The sequence below is a fragment of the Pristis pectinata genome, chromosome 12 (genome assembly GCF_009764475.1).
Source record: "Pristis pectinata isolate sPriPec2 chromosome 12, sPriPec2.1.pri, whole genome shotgun sequence".
Taxonomy (NCBI): Eukaryota; Metazoa; Chordata; class Chondrichthyes; order Rhinopristiformes; family Pristidae; genus Pristis; species Pristis pectinata.
Genome location: NC_067416.1, coordinates 57,040,928 through 57,059,831, shown reverse-complemented (window position 1 = coordinate 57,059,831; position 18,904 = coordinate 57,040,928). Strand labels below are relative to the sequence as shown.

Sequence of the window (18,904 nt, the reverse complement as noted above, 5' to 3'; positions counted from 1 at the left end):
AAATATTTCAATTTTTTTTCCTTTATTAACTAACTTCTATATGTGATTATAGTTTGCGGATGACACCAAGATAAGTGGAGGAGTAGGGAGCATAGAGGAAATAGAAAGAATGCAGAGGGACCTAGACAGTTTAGGAGAATGGGCAAGGAAATGGCAGATGAGATTCAATGTTGAGAAATGTGCAGTTGTACACTTTGGAAGTAGAAATAAGCGGGTAGATTATTATCTAGAAGGAGAGAAGATTGATAGTGCGGTAGTACAAAGGGACTTGGGGGTACTCATACAAGATACCTTAAAAGTTAACCACCAGGTTGGATCGGTGGTTAAGAAAGCGAATGCTATGTTGGCATTCATCTCGAGAGGTATAGTGTATAAAAGTAAGGAAGTGTTGATGAGGCTCTACGGGGCGCTAGTGAGGCCTCATTTGGAATACTGTGCGCAGTTTTGGGCCCCGCATCTTAGGAAGGATGTGCTGACGTTGGAGAGGGTTCAGAGGAGATTTACGAGAATGATTCCAGGAATGAAAGGGCTTAAGTATGATGAGCGTTTGTCGGCTCTTGGACTGTACTCGCTGGAGTACAGAAGGATGAGAGGGGACCTCGTAGCGACATTTAAAATGTTGACAGGTAAGGATAGAGTAGATGTGGCTAGGCTGTTTCCCTTGGTGGGCGTGTCCAGGACCAGAGGGCACAATCTTAGAATTAGAGGGTACAGTTTCAAGACAGAGATGAGGAGAAGTTTCTTTACCCAGAGGGTGGTGAAATTGTGGAACTCCTTGCCACGCACAGCAGTGGAGGCCAGATCAGTGGGGGTATTCAAGGAGGAGATAGACAGATATCTAAATAGTCAGGGTATCAAGGGATATGGGGATAAGGCTGGCAAATGGGATTAGAATAGTTTTTTTTTTCTCTCTTTTTTTCCCACTCCATTTCTTTTTCCCTTTTCCTTGGAGCAGACTCGATGGGCCGAATGGCCTGCTTCTGCTCCCTTATCTTGTGATCTTGTGATCTTGTGATTATTAACTTAGAGTATCGTAATCTAAGTATGATTTAATACAATGTATTCAGTAGCATTTTTATTCTCTTTCTTGATGCATGTACTCTTTTTTTTCATGGATTCAATAAAAATATTGTAAAGAAGGAGATGGCAGGCCAGTGTGGGGAGCTGACCTGCCATCTCTTTCTGGAGGGGAGCAGAGGCCAGTGGCAAGGTCAGGTCCTCATTTATTGTACATCCTGGGTTTGGAGATGGCTGAAACAGGAGGGTGGGAGGGAGACTGGTTGCTGAGTGATACACGTTGTTTGTTGGCTGCTGTCACCACGCTGCTGTGAATTGTGGAAGGAAGTTGTCATGGTGTCGCGAGAGCGAGAGAGAGAGAGAGTACAAGGGGAGAGATGTGTTATCAAGCAGGAGAAAGGAAAGGACTAATGGTACAGAAGGGAGAAGTGTGTCATGAAGTGGAAGGCAGAGGAATCAGAAGGAAGCTGAATGTATGGAGCAGGAGAGAGAAAGAGGGAGCACAAGGAAGGAGATTGAATGAAGGTGTTGTAGAAGGGCAGACAATGTGAATGGGACGGGTATTCTTTGCTGGATATAAACACTGGACTGTGTTGTTGGTCTCTCTGCCTGATGATTCAGTAGGGATACACTGGGACAATGTTTGAGTTGCTGGATGGAAGTGAGAAGCTGGGTTCATGATCTGAATATGTGAGTTCAAATCACAGCAGCACAGCAGCTGGGGAGTTTAAAGTCAGTTCATGAAGTCTGTGGAATTAAAGGCCTGTGTCAGTAGTTGTGAGTTTGAGAAATGGATTGGTGTCTGAACACATGACTGACAGAGGGAAGGAAATCTGGTGACTTTACCTGGTCTGGCCTGTACATGAGTCCAGGCCCATAGTAATGTAGCTGATCCTTAACTGCACTGTGAAATGGCCCAGTAATCCACCTGGTTCAAGAGCAGTTAGGGATGGGAAAGAAATGCTGGTCTTATCCACATCCCATGAATGAATAACTAAATGTCACCCACTGTCATGTTGTGTTATGACTGATCCACCACTAGATTGTTTTTATAGATGGATCCCACAGGATTGGGTGTGAGTTTTAACTAAACTGCAATGTAATGAATTCAATGTTACAATGCTTCATGACTGATTCACAGTTATTTTTTGATTGTTATGTCATGATATTGTATTGAATTGTTTCCAAGCAAATTCCATTGACAAGTTGTTTCCTTTGTACAACCGGATGTGGGTAGAATTCCCTCAGATATGGCATTGGGAATCACTCTGCAAAAAATTTTACTGGTCAGACCTGCTTATACCTGGGACAGGTAATCTCCCCAAGATTTGGTCCCAAGTCATATTCACCCATCACTGGTTGCTACTATATATTCCCCCAGTATCTGAACCAGGGCCATGTTCCTCACTACCTGTTCTGCATTCCCGGGTATTGGCACTGGGAATCTCCCCAACTATGTAATTTTGGGTGCAGTCTCTCAAATCTGATCCAGGTATATTTTGCCAAATGTCTGAACTTGGGGCATTCCGTCAGAGGTGAGTTTGGGAATCTGATCCTGGGGTTGTCCCAAATAACTGTGTTTGTCGTATAACTTGCTTCTCATACATGGGAATCAGAACCTTCCCTAAGACCGATCACGTATTCCCGAGCTCTGTAGTGTTCCCTCATGCATGAGGTTGAGAATTAACCACAACATCTGGTTCTGGGGGTATTTACCACTGTCTGGACCTTCAGAGTTTTCCCCAATGTCCATTCCTGGGGTGTCTTCCTCCAATGTCTGGTCCTGGGTGCCTTCCCCCAATGTCTGCCCCTTGCACTTACTCTGCTCGTATCAGGTGCTGGTGTGTCTCACCCAAATATCTGTTGTATCCTATTCTATTCTTGGTTTGCATTAACCCAGTACCTGTCCATGTATTCTACTCCTGGTGTGTTTTACCCCAGTGTTGGATGTATTTTCCTGCACTGGCATATTTTGTCATGATGTTCTCTCTTGCCAACGTCAATTAAAACATGTTCATGGTCCACATCCAGCTCTGTGTCACCTGCACTTGTTTGAACCCCTCCATTGCCTCTGATTTGGGACACTGCAGGATGCACAGAGTTTCCTTTATCTAAATATTGGGAGGACCAAAGAGGTTAACTTTGGTCCCCACAGTGAATTCTGTTCCCAGGGCACTGATTCTGTTGAGTTAAGTCCTTCTTAAGTGACCTGAGAACAAAACTTCAGGCTGACTGTTCATTGTAGAACTGAGGGAGAGAGTTGCCGCTTTTCAGCTGAGACACAGAAGTGAGACTGTGACTGCAGTGGAGAAGTTCCCCTCCCCACAGCTTTATGGGGTGTGGAGTGTGGAGAGCAGGATAATACCTTTAAATATGGGATTGAGACACACATTGTCAAACATTCCACCAATATCTGGCTCTGGGATGTATAACAGGCTTCTGAGAAACTCCTCCAATGAGTCTCCATGTTTTCCTCGATATCTTTCTCAGGGTGCAGCCCCCCAGTATTCCCACTGTGGGAATCCCTTATGACCATGAGCAGTAAGGGTGGGGCTGCACTCACACATTGCAGGCTGGAAATCTCTCCGATATGTGTCCCGGGATGCATTTGCCTCTTGTTGGATTTTGAGACAGGTGAGGTTGTTGCAGTGGTGAGAGAATTAAGATGGGCTGAATGGCTTCCCTCAGTCTGATTAACTCCAATCATTTCATTTCCTCCTTTTCTTTGTTTTTAATTCATCTAATTTCAAATCAAGACGTACACTCCAGCGGAAAACTGAAAAATAAGCGACAGGCAATGACTTCCACAACATCTGATTTACAAAATGTGACAGAGCAAGACCCCAAGCCCACCCTCCACCACATCCCCCCTCCCCAGGTCACCTTCATGCTCCATAATATCAATACCCCCATCCTCAATCCCCTCTCCTCCTTCACACTGCCATCGCCTGCTCCCCATTCCCAAACATTAACCCTGCCTTCCTCTCCCCCTCCTGTATCCCTCTCCCTCCAGTGTCACATACCCTGACATGTACCCACTGTGACGTCCTCTCCTGTCCCTCCCTTCCACCTACCCCTCTCTGTCCCCCTATTTCTCCTCCAGCATCCCCAGTGCATTGAGGTTTATATCCTGAAATGAGCAGTTGCAGTGCAGTAGCCTGGGATTGCTGAGTGAGTGAGAGGGAGACTCCATTTCCAAACATCAGCAGGCCACACGGGGATTTCTTGACTGAATGTGGGTCGTGTATCTGCTGGTCACTGCTGAACCTGAAATATAGACAGGAGAGTAAGATATTGTGTGTGCCGAGATGCAGCACAGACTATAACCTGCAAGGACAGGGAAACCAAATAACATACAGTCTGTCCTCATTCTGGGAGATGGACCCCCATGGACAGGTGGTTTGTCATTATCCTCTGAGGTCACCCCTAAAGTACACTGTGGATACCACTTGGGGCCTCAGAGTGATCCCGCAGTTGGGCTCCTGTTTTGGGTCCTGAGTACCCTGTTGTTCACTAAATACAACTCTTGTTTGATTTCCTTGCCCCAGATACCCAGTCACATTCTGTCACCTTTTGCTGTATCAAGGCCCAGAGGACAGGAGTAAAGAGGAAAGGTTCAAAGTCCCAGGGGATGTGAAAGGCCCCAGACTGCATCGTCTGTTGATTGTGCTGTAGTTGGGATCCCAGAGTCAGAGGACGCAATGTGGTGAGAAATGGAAGGTGAAAGTGTGGGCTTCTTGGGATATCCCTGTTGTTGGTCATTTGGTTACCTTGACGACGGTGACGAAGGTGCTGTAGAGGAAACTGATAACGAACAGAATGGCAAAGGCAGCAACTGCCAGTACATTGTCATCTCCATCCAAGTCTCCCAGTTCTTCCTTCCCCTCCTCTCCTGTCAAGTCTGTGCAGGATTCTGAAACAATAGAGAGAGTCAGACTGTCAGTTTCCTGCAGATGTTTCATGAAGGTCAACAACACCCCAATAACATGAAGGCAACTGCCTACCCATTGCCCCTTCTTTCTGTATCTCTCCACTTTCTGAAGGACGTCACCAAATACTTTCACAAAGTTGATCAAAATACCTTTCCCTGTCCATTAACTTTGAATATTTTAAACCGTTGACCTATCAGGTTGATCAGGAATGTTCTATCCTTTGGACAGTGGAAACTATAACACACACACATATGCACATAAATATTTATAAATGTATACAGTGAGAGACAGACCGGAAACCATTGATCCAAGGTCACCTGTTCCCCCCAACCAGGCAACACCTCCCACCCCTTGTGCAAGTCACTCATTTACTGTCTGCCCAAACATATCGACAAGGAACACTGACAGCCGAAACCTTTCCGCATCTTCTTTATTGAACTTTCATTGATTACACTGACACATACACACATTTAACTTCTCATGGAGCCCACACAGATTTCAAACAGGATCAGACCCGACACAAGCAGTTTTAACAGGAATGCAGGATCTCAGAAATGCTGGTCAATGATATTTGATATGGATTTGATCATGGAATATATTTTCATTCACAGTTGATGATATAGGATTTAATTTTGATTGTTGTAGTGAGGATGATGTCATGGTGAGGTAAACCACACTGTTATAGGTTCAACCATCAAGTGGTGGTTGGCCAGTGGTGTTGTTGGCCACCCTGTCCATGGAAATCTCTGCTGCAGAGAACCCAGTGACTGACACATCTCCACCTCATCCGGTGGGGAGGGTAGCCTTGAGTGCGAGTCTACTGAGAATAGACTCTTTTATTCATCTGATGTTTACCTTGAATATTCTGCTCTCACACCGACCTCAGCAACTTTTATATCAGTGGTGATCTCGCCACATCTAAAAATAAAGGCTTTTCTCTTTTGGAAATAAAAGAGAAATTGTGGAAGGTGATCAGCAGGTCTGAGAACAATTGCGGAGAGAGAAAGTGATAACATTTGAGGTGGCATCACAGGTGTGCTCTGCACCTCTGCTTTAGCACTGGTTCTCTCCCTGGCTGAGTACTGTGCACCTGTCTGGGTTGCTGGAGCTCAACAACTGTCTGGAGTCCAGTTACATTCCTCAATGGCTGCTCCAGTGGAACTCAGATGTCTCCATCGGAGAGAGGGTGGCGCAGTGGTATTATCACTGGATTAATAATCTAGATACCCGGGGCAAAGTCCTGGGGAACTGGGTTCGAATCCCACCATGGCACATGGCGATAAATTCAAATTCCAATTCTGGAATTAAAGGATGACCATGAAAACCATTGTCGATTGTTGTAAGGGGAGGAAATCTTCCTCCTGTCAGGGAAGAAATCCGCCATCCTTACCTGTCCTGGCCAACATGTGACTCTAGACACACAGCGATGTGTTTGACTCTGAACTGCCCTCTGAAATGGCCCAATAAGCCATTCTGTTGTAATAAATGACTGGAAAGCCAGAAGGATGCCCACACCTTAAGGATTGCAGTGGTTTGAGAAGGCAGCTCACCACCACCTTGTCAAGGTATTGGTATTGGTTTATTATTGTCACTTGTACTGAGGTGCAGTGAAAAGCTTGTCTTACAAACCAATCCTCCACGTAAATTCATTACACAGTGCAGTTACGTAGAGTTAGTACAAAGTGCATTGATGTACTACAGGTAAAAACAGTAACAGTAAAGAGTAAAGTGTCACAGCTATAGAGAAAGTGCAGTGCAGTAAGGTGCAACGTCACTCAAGGTAGATCGTGAGGTCATAGTCCATCTCATTGTATAAAGGAACTGTTCAATAGACTTATCACAGTGGGGTAGAAGCTGTTCTTGAGCCTGGTGGTACGTACCCTCAGGCTCCAGTATCTTCCACCCGATGGAAGTGGAGAGAAGAGAGAATGTCCTGGATGGGTGGGGTCTTTGATTATGCTGGCTGCTACACCAAGACAGCGAGAGGTAAAGATAGAGTCCAAGGAGGAGAGGCTGGTGTCCGTGATGCGCTGGGCTGTGTCCACAACTCTCTGCAGTTTCTTGCAGTCCTGGGCAGAACAGTTGCTGTACCAAGCTGTGATACATCCAGATAGGATGCTCTCTATGGTGCATCAGTAAAAGTTGAGCACAACTTGAGCACAAATGGTGCATAAGGAGTCCTGCAGAATGTTGGACAACTTGCCAGCAGGTGGTTACACATCACCCCATTGCTCACAGGCTTGTACCAAGCTCCATCCTGACTTACCCTGGGACTTACTGATGGACCTCTTCTCCTGTGTTGGCAAACAATTGTACAAACACAAGTACTCAACCCCACTCTCCAAATCTGCCCCAGGACCTTTCGTCATCTGAAGATGTCTTTATCCCTGTTCCTCGTGAGTCCCAAGTCTTCACCCATCCTCTCCTTCACTTCCGTCCATCTCCCGGGTGACACTGAAATCACTGAGAAGCTGCTCACATAAGGTGGTCGTCATCCTGTTCCTCCAGTTCTGCTGACAGGCAGACTTGCTTCAATTTCTGAGATGCTGGTGTCCAAACATTGATTCATCGTTCCCTCACTGACGAGGCCAGCATTTCTGGCTCTGCTCCACTGAATGAATCACCAGGTCCATCAGAGGGCAGTGAAGAGTTTGGTGTGGGACTGAAGGATAAGGGTAAACAGGGTAGGAGGGTGGGTGTCCTTCACAAAAGGACATCAGTGAACCAGTTAGGTTTAATGTGATTTTCAGTTTCATTATCACTTCTACTGACAACAACAACTGTTAAACTGTTTTCACTTTGTAATCTAAAATTAAAATCCCGCACTGTCACATCAGAGGCTTGGGAACAGAGTGAAAGTCACAGTTCCTGGTGCTGGTACTGAAGGAGTGCTGCACTCTCACACATCTCTCTGAGATGGTACACAGAGGCCCTGAGGGCCATTAACAATGGACGGACAGACCTTGTGTTAGTGTTTTGGAAGAACCTGAAACTGTGAAGGAAATCTAATTGTTTCAGAGCCCAATGCGTCTGGGTGGTTAATTCACTAACAACAAGCACAACAATGCCATACCTGTCTTTCAGTGTCGAACTTGCTTGGCCCCAGTTGGTGGCAGGGGTAGAGTGTGTCAACATTGCAGTGAATCCCAGCACCGTACCTTGAATGCTTTTCACCTCCCAGCTGACACTGGTGTTGGAGGGGGGATGAGACACTGTACAGCTGAAGACTGAGCCTTTCTTCCACTCCTCTGTACTCACAGTCAGGAAGTGGCTGGCACTGAAAGTGCCCCCCTGCTCCAGAGCAGTCGGTGCAGCACTGGTGTTGGAGGAGATCAGGGAGCCGTCTTTCTCCCAGGTGACGTTTATGAGGTCCGGGTAGAATCCAGAGACCACACACTCGAGGGTGGCCGTGTTCCTGCTCTTGGTCCCTTCGTGTGGTGGAGGCAGCAGTCCGACCTTGAGACTTTTTGTCTCCATTGGAATAGACGAGCAAACAATGGAAACGTAAAACAGTTTTACCTGGGTAACTAACGTTGGCCATTGAATCGCTGGTCTCTTGCCCACCTTTGGTACTTTTTGTCCGTGCTGACACTGCTGAGGATGAAGAAGGTTGCTGTGCAGAGCACGTGTACTCCACCCCACTGGACCACTCCTCCACACTGGTCTGGAGTTGGCTGATCACTGTGTCTTGGGTCCCTTCCTCTCTCAGTTTTTTGGTCACATTTCCTTTAATTTTCTCCCTCTCGCTCACCTGCCAGTAGATTTGGACCTGGCTCAGATCAGCACCCACAGCCATGCACACCAGAGTAGCCGTCTTGTTGATCCAAATCTCTTCAGTGGAGGGATTTTGGATAAAGACAGACAATTCTGCAGATGAGAAATAGAAAACTTGCAAAGCGGACAAGCTCTGGTGTCGGCTGGCTTCACAACCAGCAGAGACTTGCACTGAATCTCACTCTGTACAAACTGTACATTGGAATGAAATCAAGGTTGTTTAAAGGGTGGGTTGTTCCTCTCTGCTTACAACCTTTGACTGGGAAATCAAAATCAAACATCAGGTAACTTATTTTGTGGGACTTCAAGATAGTTGCTAGGCTGTGTGATATTTAGCTGCTGAGTTGTCAACAAATTGCGATCTCAGAGCAGTGAAATGGAATGAGAGATGCAGTTTCTGACCAAAGAAAACATTTCCTGAATTCTTCTTGTCTGGGTGCCTGTGTGGGACTGTCGATCCATTTGTGACATTGGGCCTGCTGAATCATTGAGGTATCTCATGTCTGTTCAGACTGAGCCTGGGATTCCTCCCGTTTGTACATCCTGATGTTGACTTTCAAATCTCCATGACCCTGCCTCTCTCCATGTCTGTAACTTCCACCAACAAAACAATAATATTCAGAGAATATTACACTCCTCCCGCTGTTGTCCCTCAGTGAACAGGACTCCTGTAACCGGTGACTGTGCCTTCTCTGTAACGTCGGTCACAAGCACTGGAAGTCACTCACTAAACCTCAGTGGTAAATCCCCTCTGTCCTCCTTCAAGCTGATCCTTGAAACAATCACATGTGGTAAGGTAGCATATTGGTTCAGCGACTGGCCTGGAGACACGAGTTCACATCCGAAGAAGGCAGCTGAGAATTCAAATTCAGTGAAACCAATTCTGCAATAAATCCAGTGTCAATAACACTGACAACAAGACAACTACATTGTTCAAAGCAACTGGATCACTGACATCCTTGATAGAAGGAAATCTGCCATCCATCCCTGCTGTGGTCCATATGTGACTCCACACCCACTTGTGACTACTCTCAGAAATGGCCCAGCAAGCCCTGACCGCAAGTACATTTCGGGATGGGCATGTTACGCTGGCCTTGCCACTGAGGTCCAAACGCTTTGAATGAATCAAATATCTTTTACCAGGTTTGTGAGCACCTGTCCCCTGGCTTGGTGACAGCTTTGTCTGTCAATGCTCCAGTGAAGTATTCGGTGTGTTTAATTTCTGCAAAGGAACTATTTGATAGGAACTTGTTGCTGATCACCAGGCAAGGAAAGGTCATTTGCAATCGCCGCGCAAAACACAGGAAGTAGAATATTATCTGAAGGTTGTCACGACCTTCTTCTCAAGGTTGTGATTACTTCTGCAGAGAGGGATTTTCCCCCAAATTTCAAACTTGAATCACACAACATAGAACAGTACAGTACAGGAACAGGCCCTTCAGCCCACAATGTTGTGCCAAACCAATTACATTTGTAATAAAATGTGCAACTAAGCTAATCCCTTCTGCCTACACAATGTCCATATCCTATCACTTCCCTCACATTCATGGGCTTATATAAGGGCTATTGAAATCTGCCTTCACCACCACCCCAGGCAGTGCATTCCAGGCACCCACCACTCTCTGTGTGAAAACCTTGCCCTGCACATCTCCTTTGAACTGACCCCCTATCACCTTAAATACATGCCCTCTGGTATTAGACATTTCAACCCTGGGCAGAAGATACTGGCTGTCTACTCTTTATATGCCTCTCATACTCCTCTGAACCTCTATAAGATCTCCCCTCAGCCTCCGCTGCTCCAGAGAGAACAACCAAGTTATCCAACCTCTCCTCATAGCACATGCCATAGTCGGATGAGGACCAGAAGGTTTGATCAATTATCACATGTATTTTACACTGTCACCTGTCTTGTAAAGCACCATCGTCACTTCAGGTACCCCTCAGCTTACTGAATGTTCTGTGCACCTTCCACACGCACATTCACTCTGGTCCACATTCACTTATCTCACTCTCCAAGACTTGTGTGGAGAGGAAGGATGCCTGTCTTTGTGTTTAGACTGAATCCTACAAAGGTAACAGGAGTGAACTGCTTTGGCTACAGGTTGAGCTGAGGGCCTGTTGACAGGGCCTTTTCTTCAATAAACTTCCAGTGTTCTCTATTTCTTTCCATTGATGTCTGAACAAGTTTGTGGCCAATGTCTTTCAAACGTACTGGGGAAACAGAGCACAGCAACATTCTGTAGTCATAGATCGGTAAAGTTTGATCAGAGTTTGGGCAATGATTTGTGAATTTAGGTTCAATCAGCAGTGCCCTGATGTTGAAGATTGCCAAGTGTTCAGCCCTGTGCTGCAGTGCTAATCCGAAAGCAGTGTTTAATTTTGTAAACCTTAGGGTGGAATTTAACCAAACACCGACCTGAACTTGAGAATACCAAATTTCTATCATTGACTGAATTCAGTGATTGGGAGGCAGGAAAATGGAACCGTTATAGGTTTTGCTCCTTGATGCAAACCCTAATCTGCGGGTCATAAGAAAACAAGTACACAAGAAAATAGGGACACAAGAGACTGCAGAGGCTGGAATCTGAAGCAAAATCAAGATGCTGGAGGAACTCAGCAGGTCAGGCAGCATCTGTGGAGGGTAATGGACAGTCGGTGGGTGGGGTCGAGCCCTTCATCTGGTCCGATAGAGGGGAGATTGAGGTGAGGGGAAGGGTTGCAGCAAGAGTTGGCAAGTGATAGGGAGATCCAGGTGATGAGGGCTGATCGGCAAATGGAGGAGGAAGAGTGGAAATAGCGACAGAGGCTTGGGGGTGAGAGGTGGAGGTGACAAAGGGCTGTTGATGATGGAATCTGATGGGAAAGGAAGGTGGGACATGGAACAAAATGAGGGAGGTGGGGAGGGCAGGTGGGAACAGTAGGGGGAGTGTGTGGGTGATGGGCAGATGAGGGGTGGAGGAGGGGGAAGAAACAGGATGATGGGGTGGCTGGGATGGGTTTAGCAGGAACTGGGGAGATCAGGAGGAGAGGGAAAAGGGACAGAGGAGGATCAGGTTACCTGAAATTGGAGATTTCAGTATTGAACATCAAACACTGACGTCTCCAATTCCATGCAACCTGCTCGTCCCCTGTCCCTTCTCTCCCTCCTCCTGCACCCATCACACCCCCAGCCCCCATCACCCTGCTCCTTTCCCCTCTCCACCCAATCCATCTGCCCATCACCCACACACTCCTCCCACTGGGTCCTCTGCCCCACCTGTTCCCATCTGCCCTCCCCACCTCACTGGGTTGGTTCCCTGCTCCATCTTCCTTTCCTATCAGATTCCATTCCCTGCAACCATTTGTCGCCTCCACCGATCACCCCCCAGCCTCTGTCGCTACTTCTGCTCTTCCCTCCTCCATCTGCCGGTCACCCCTCCTCACCTGGATCCCCCTATCACTTGTCAGCTCTTGCTGCCCCCCTTCCCCTCACCTCTTTGTACTGGCAACATCCCCTCCACCTTTCGGTCCAGCTGATGGGTCTTGACCTGAAACATCGACTGTCCAATGCCCTCCACCGATGATGCCTGACCTGCTGAGTTCCTCCAGCATTTTGTTTTATGAAGAAGACAACAGGAGCTGGAGGAGACCTCCTGGCCCCGCAGACCTGCCCCCGTCAATGATCTCACTTTGGTGCAGTTGTCCCGTTCACTTCATCTATTGCCACCTCGACACTTTAAACTTTTCTGCCACACTTCTTACAATGGCACCTGCTTTTCTGTTGCTGGAAGCTCAGAGAAATAGCTTTGCATCCCATGATCTACGTCATTAATAAGGTCAGTTAATAGTGACAGTGTCAACAAAGATCGTTGCAGGATACTGCTCACCATCACATCCTGCTGGGTTCATCACCCACCCATCGTTTCTTCTGTCTGTCTCCTGTCATTCAGCCAATTCCCAACCCAGCTGAACACACAAGATGTGGCCATTTCCCATTGGCTAAGTGGGGGTTGCTTCAAGTACATTGTGACAGGTGGACTCGGAAAGACCGAGGTCCAATCCGTTCACCTTCTGTCACCCTGACTGTCACATGACACAGTGATAATGGAGTTGTTGACGAATGATTGTAAACAATCTCTGTCCTTGAGTCTATGGCAGATCCAGGCACGGTGTGGGGACACCCACTGGTGGAAGGTGTTGGCCACCATAGATCCAAAGCCACCTATTTCTCGTGAGTCTGCATCACCTGCCACACCTCATGTCCCAAGGTACTCGTTTGATGTCTTCCAAAACACACCCGCGTTGTGGAACACTCACAACCCTGACCGTTTCATATTTTCTTTGATTGGTGACGCTGACGTACATTTAACCTCTCATTGGGACCACACAAATTTCATGTGTGATCTCCAGTCACAGTCCACAATGACTGCTTCAATGGAACTCAGAGATCTCCACCAGTAAAAGGCTGGCTGATATAGTCCTCCGGACATTCAGTGTGATCAATGACAAGGAGAGATGTTAAGTGTAAAGCTGGAGGAAAGTGTGTCCTCAATCACCCCTCCGGATATAACACCTAATCTCTGACCCAACAATAAAGCTGCTTGTGTTGGACCTTCAGTGAACTGGATCAGAACTGGTGTTGCAGCTGCAGTCACTTGAGCACAAGCAGTGCATTAGGATTTCAGCTGAATGTTCGTCACAACCCTGTTTAGATTGTGAACCACGTAACAGCATTCTGCACTCTGCACAGAGTATCAGTGACATTCTGGAGAAACAGTGAGGGGTGAGGGCCCAGTGGAGGAGCACTAAGGCCAGTAAATCATTAGAAGGCCTCCCTCTGTCTCTGTCTCTCCCTGCTTTAGCCTCTCAGTTTGTCCTACTGCCTCCCCTCTTTGATTCTTTCACACACTATTTCTCTCTCTGTCTGTTTCTTTCCCATTTCATCTTTTGTCTCTGTTTGCAATTCTCTCCGTCTCTGTCTCCACTCGTCTCACAAGAACAAAAGAAAATGGGAGCAGGAGCAGATCACCAGGTACCTCAAACCTGCCCTGCCATTCAGTATGACCATGGCTGATCTGTGCTGGCCTCAACTCCTCTTCTGTGCCTCTTCTCCAAAGCCCTGAATTCATATGTTTATCCTTCTCCACCTTATATATATGGAATGATCTGGCCTCCACCATTCTCTGGGGCTGAGAATTGCAGAGATTCACCCCCTCTGAGGGAAGAAATTTCTCCACACCTCAGTTTTAAATGACTAGCCCCTGACTTTGTAATGATATCCCCTTGTTTGTGACTCTCTCACTGGTGAAAACATCTCAACATCTATCCTCTCATGCCCCTTTACGATCTTGTATGTTTGAGTAAAGACATCCCTCATTCTTCTAAGCTCCAAGGAATACAAACCCAGACCATCCAGCCTCCGTCACTGTCTGACAGTCCTGAGGGACTGTGCCATTGGAATGGAACAATTCCCAACATAGAGATGTTTCTTGTATTCCGCCTCACACGTGCAGAGCTGGTGAGCAGCAGCAAGGTGACTGAGGACAGTGATTCCCCTTGTTTGACACAGATGTCATGTGTGGCTCAGTGGTTCGCAATGTCACCTCTCGGTAAGAAGTTGTGGGTTCGAATTTCTCTCCAGGGTCTTGCACTAATAATCAAGACCAAAACTCCAGAGGTCAGATCCACCATTTGAGGTGCTGTCATTGAGATGAGGGTTTAAGCAGAGGCTTATCAAGTAGATCTCAGTCATCCCCTGACACAACTGGAAGAGGGATACGAGAGTTCTCCTCGGAGTTCTCAGCCAATATTTATCATGCAATGAGCAGCTAAACACGGAAGATCTGACCACATCCGATTTGCTCTGTGGGAGTTTGCTTGGACTACATTGTGACAGTTAGACTCGGAAAGACCATGGTGCAATCCGTTCACCTTCTGTCATATGACACAGTGATAATGGAATTGTTGGCTAATGATCGCAAACAATCTCTGTCCATCAGTCGACAACAGATCCAGGGATGGTGTGAGGACACCCAATGCGAGAAGGTTTAGGACACCATTGATCAAAACACACCTATTTCTCCCTGAGTGTGCCTCACCTTCCACACCTCATGTCCAAATTTACTCATTTCCTGTCTCCTAAACCCACACCAACAAGGGACACTCACAAACCAAACATTTTCACATCGCATTTATTGAACTTGGATCAGTACATTGACACATACAAAGATTGACAGTGTTGAAATCCATTTGAACATGGCAGGAAAAGGTCTGAAACGGGACCCAGAAGCTCCGAGATTTGTGGTGAATCATGTTTATAGCTTCATTTGATTCTTGATTCTAATTTTGTTCTTAATTATTTTCAAAGGTCCAGATTTTGATCATGTTTTAATGAGTTAAACTATCCTCCCTGACAGTTAATAATCATAAAACTAACAAAACAAGAGTTTTATTGATTGAATCATGTGGTCTTATACACAAGTTTTAAAATTATCGGTCAGAACAAGTGAGAGATTGACCAGGGTGGGTTTGCTCTGAGATTTATTGATGCTTCGGAACAGACTGGTTGTGATCGACTCATGTCCCACCACACAGGAGAAAGTGGTGCTGCTATTCCAGTCCTCCGGAGAAACCTTCAACTGACTGGTCATTGTGTTCCAGCCGTTTCTGGGGTCCTTGGTCACTGGCTGGTTCACGAACCCTGTCTTCAGAAGGGTGTCGTTGGCCATCCAGGCCACGTAGATCTCTGCAGGAGAGAAGTTGGTGACCAGGCACATCAAGGTCACCGTCTGATCTGTCTCTACCTCATTGGATGAAGAGGGGAGGAGGTAGACGTGAGGACGAGTCACAACACCAACTGGGAACAGAGAGAACCTCAGTTAGACGGAATCTTTCAATAATTCCCAACGCAACACATTCTGCACTTATATGAACATGGACAATGTCTACATTTTGAGGGACTTCACTTTAGCTGAAACTAAAGGCTTTTCCCTTCCTGCTCATTGTTGGGATTTGCAGAGTGGAAATCTTGAATTTGGTGCATTTTATAGCTTCCACTGAGGTTAGTCTATTCAGTTTAATCAACGGGAACCACTGAACACAGAGACTCGACAGAAAGTGGAACTCAGCCCCTGGACTTGTGTCATCCCGTGCTGTCTGTTCTATCTCCCCTTCAGTCTGTGCCTCAACCTCCCTGCCCTTCCAGTCGCTGACTTGACCCAGTCTCAACCTCATGCTGTGAAAGGTGCAAATCCCTCTCCCTCTATCCCATCACAGGAACTCACCACACAGGAGCCAGTGTGGTTTTGGGTGAGGCTGCTGTGAGGATTTGGGATTTTACTGATGTGGTTAATCAGGGGGGTTAAATCTTCTTTTGGCCCCTCACACTCTCTGACAAACTGTACTGGGCATTCACTGCAGTTTAGAAGAATGAGAGGGAATCCCATAGAAACCTGTCAAATTCTTACCAGGATTGGACAGACTGGATGTGGGAAGAATGTTGGGGGATGGTGGGGGAATCCAGGACCAGGGGTGGCAGTCTAAGCTGTGTAGATGTGAGAGGGAGTGAGAACCTGTGGAATTCTCTGCCACAGAAAGCAGTTGAAGCCTCATCATTAAATATATTCAAGAGTGAGTTGTATATATTCGGGTGAAGGGATCAAGGGATAAGGAGAGAATACAGGAACAGGGGACTGAATTTGGATGATCATCCAAGACCATTTTGAATGGCTGAGCAGGATGGAGGGGCCCAATGACCCAGTCCTGTTCATTTTCTGTCTGTCTTTCACAGTGCTGGAAGGTGACAAATCTGTCCATTTCTGAAGATCAGACACACCGAGCTCTGTCCACACGTACCTGTGTCCTTCTTGATGGATCTCTTCTCCGGCGTTGGCAAACTCTTGTCCTCCACCCGACACAAGTACTCAGCCCCACTGTCCCACTCTGCAGCAGGGACTGTCAGTCTGCTGGTGATCGTGTCTTCACCTCTGTGGCTGTGTGGACCCTGAGTCCTCACCCCATCTTCTCTCGTCCTTCCGTCCACCTGCCAGGTTACCCTGAATCCCTGTAAATCACTGTGAACCACCTGACACAGAATGGTTGCCGTCCTGTTCGTCCAGATCTCTTCGAAGGAAGGTTTGCTTAAAGTGACTGAGGGGTGGGTATCTGAACATTCATCTGGGAGAAACGTCACAATTATTATTTTATCGTTTCCCGTTGGATGAATGCATCACTGACAGGACCAACATTTCTTGCTCAGCCCCAGTGAATGCTTTGCTGGTCCCATCAAGATCAGTTGAGACTTATCTACATTGGTGAAGGGATGAAGCTCCCCTATTGAGCAGACAGGGTAAACACCCCGAAGGAATGGACATGAACAAGTTTGGCTCTTACGTTATTTTTGCTCTTTCTCTTAAAGAGTTATTGAAACAAATACAGAAATTTCCCTGCATTTCAGGCTGTGTCTGTGGAGAGAGAATCACAGCTAATGTTTCAGGTGAAAACTATTCCAGCAATTTTCCTTTATATTTTAAAATTTAAGCATCAGAAATATTTAGTTTTTGTCACTAAAGTTTAAATGCCTTCATTCTCGATTAGAACATGGAACAGCACAGCACACCTTTGGCCCACGATGTGCTCAACTGATTAAAGTAGTAATTAAATGCCGAACTAAACTAATGCCTTCTGTCTACACAATGTCCACATCCCTCTATTCTCTGTACATTCATGTGCCTGTCGAAGAGCCTCTTAAACACCTCGATCGTATTTGCCTCCACTACCACCCCTGCCCGTGCATTCCCAGCACCCACCACTCATTGTGTATAAAACCTGCCCTGCACATTTCCTTAGAACTTACCCCTCTCACCTTAAATGCACGTCCTCTATCTGGTATTAGGCATTTCGACCTTGAGAAAAATATACCAGCTGTCTACTCTATCTATGCCTCTCATAATCTTTTAACTTCTATCAGGTCTCCCCTCAGCCTCCAACACTCTGGGCGAACAACCCAAGTTTGTCCAACCTTTCCTTATAGCACATGCCCTCGAATCCAGACAGCATCCTGGTAAACCTCTTCTGCGCCCTCTCCACAGCCTCCACATCTTTCCTGCAATGGGGCAACCAGAACTGGATGCAATACTCCAGGTGCAGCTGACTAGAGTTTCAGCGAACAGAGTTAGCATTTTGGGTGAAATATATTCCAGCACATTTGCTTTATATTTTAAAATTCAGGGCTCTCCAGGGTGCTTGTCCAATGAAACGGTTTGGATTGTCCTCAAATTATGAAAACATTTTCAGAGATGCAATTATTTCTCTGGCCAGGCTTCTAGATTATCATTTCACTCACATAAGCACAACAGGGCTGCACCATGTTTCAGTGTTGACCTTGTCTGGCAGAGTTTATAGTGCAAAGCAAACAATTTCAATTATGGGTGAGTCCCAGCCCTACCTTGGATGTTCTTCACTTGCTTCTTGATACGGGTGTTGGAGGGGGGATGTGTCACTGTGCAGCTGAAGACTGAGTCTGACTTCCACTCCTGTAAGCTGACGGTCAGGAAGTAGCTGGCACTAAAAGTGCCCCCCTGCTCCAGAGCAGTCGGTGTAGCACTGGTGTTGGAGGTGATCAAGGAGCTGCCTTTCTCCCAGGTGACGCTGATGCGGTCGGGGTAGAATCCAGAGACCACACACTCGAGGGTGGCCGTTCTCCTATTCTTGGTCTCTTCCTGTGGTGGATGCAGCAGTCTGACCTCGGGATCCTTTATCTCCACTGGAATAGACCAGCAAACAAACAACAGACTAGTAAAACACTTTTACTCAGGCAACTAACGTTGGCCGTTCAATCACTGATGTCTTGCCCACCCTTGGTACTTTTTGTCCGGGCTGACACTGCCGAGGCTGAAGAAGGTCGTTGGGCAGAGCACACGTACTCCACCCCACTGAACCACTCCTCCACACTGGTCTGGAGCTCACTGATCACTGTGTTTTGGATCCCTTCCCTCTCCGGTGGTCGGGTCACAGCTTCTTTAGTTCTGTCCTTCCCGCTCACCTCCCAAGAGATGTGGACCTTGCTTGGATCAGTACAGGTAATCGTGCACTTCAGGACAGCGGTGTTGTTGATCCACATCTCTTCAATGCCGGGGTTTTGAATAAAGACAGACAATTCTGTGGATTGAAAATGGAAAAGCTCAGAATCTTACTGCAGACTT

General features: G+C 46.8%; 1 protein-coding gene across 1 annotated transcript in view; it reads right to left on the bottom strand.

Moving 5' to 3' along the window:
- LOC127576521 (titin-like) overlaps nt 1-18,904 on the bottom strand; it is a 380,637-nt gene that overhangs the window by 182,700 nt on the left and 179,033 nt on the right. Inside the window, exon 12 of the mRNA XM_052026998.1 lies at nt 8,108-8,405. Within this exon, the coding sequence (XP_051882958.1) occupies nt 8,108-8,405 (298 nt within the window). The remainder of the gene's footprint in view (nt 1-8,107; nt 8,406-18,904) is intronic.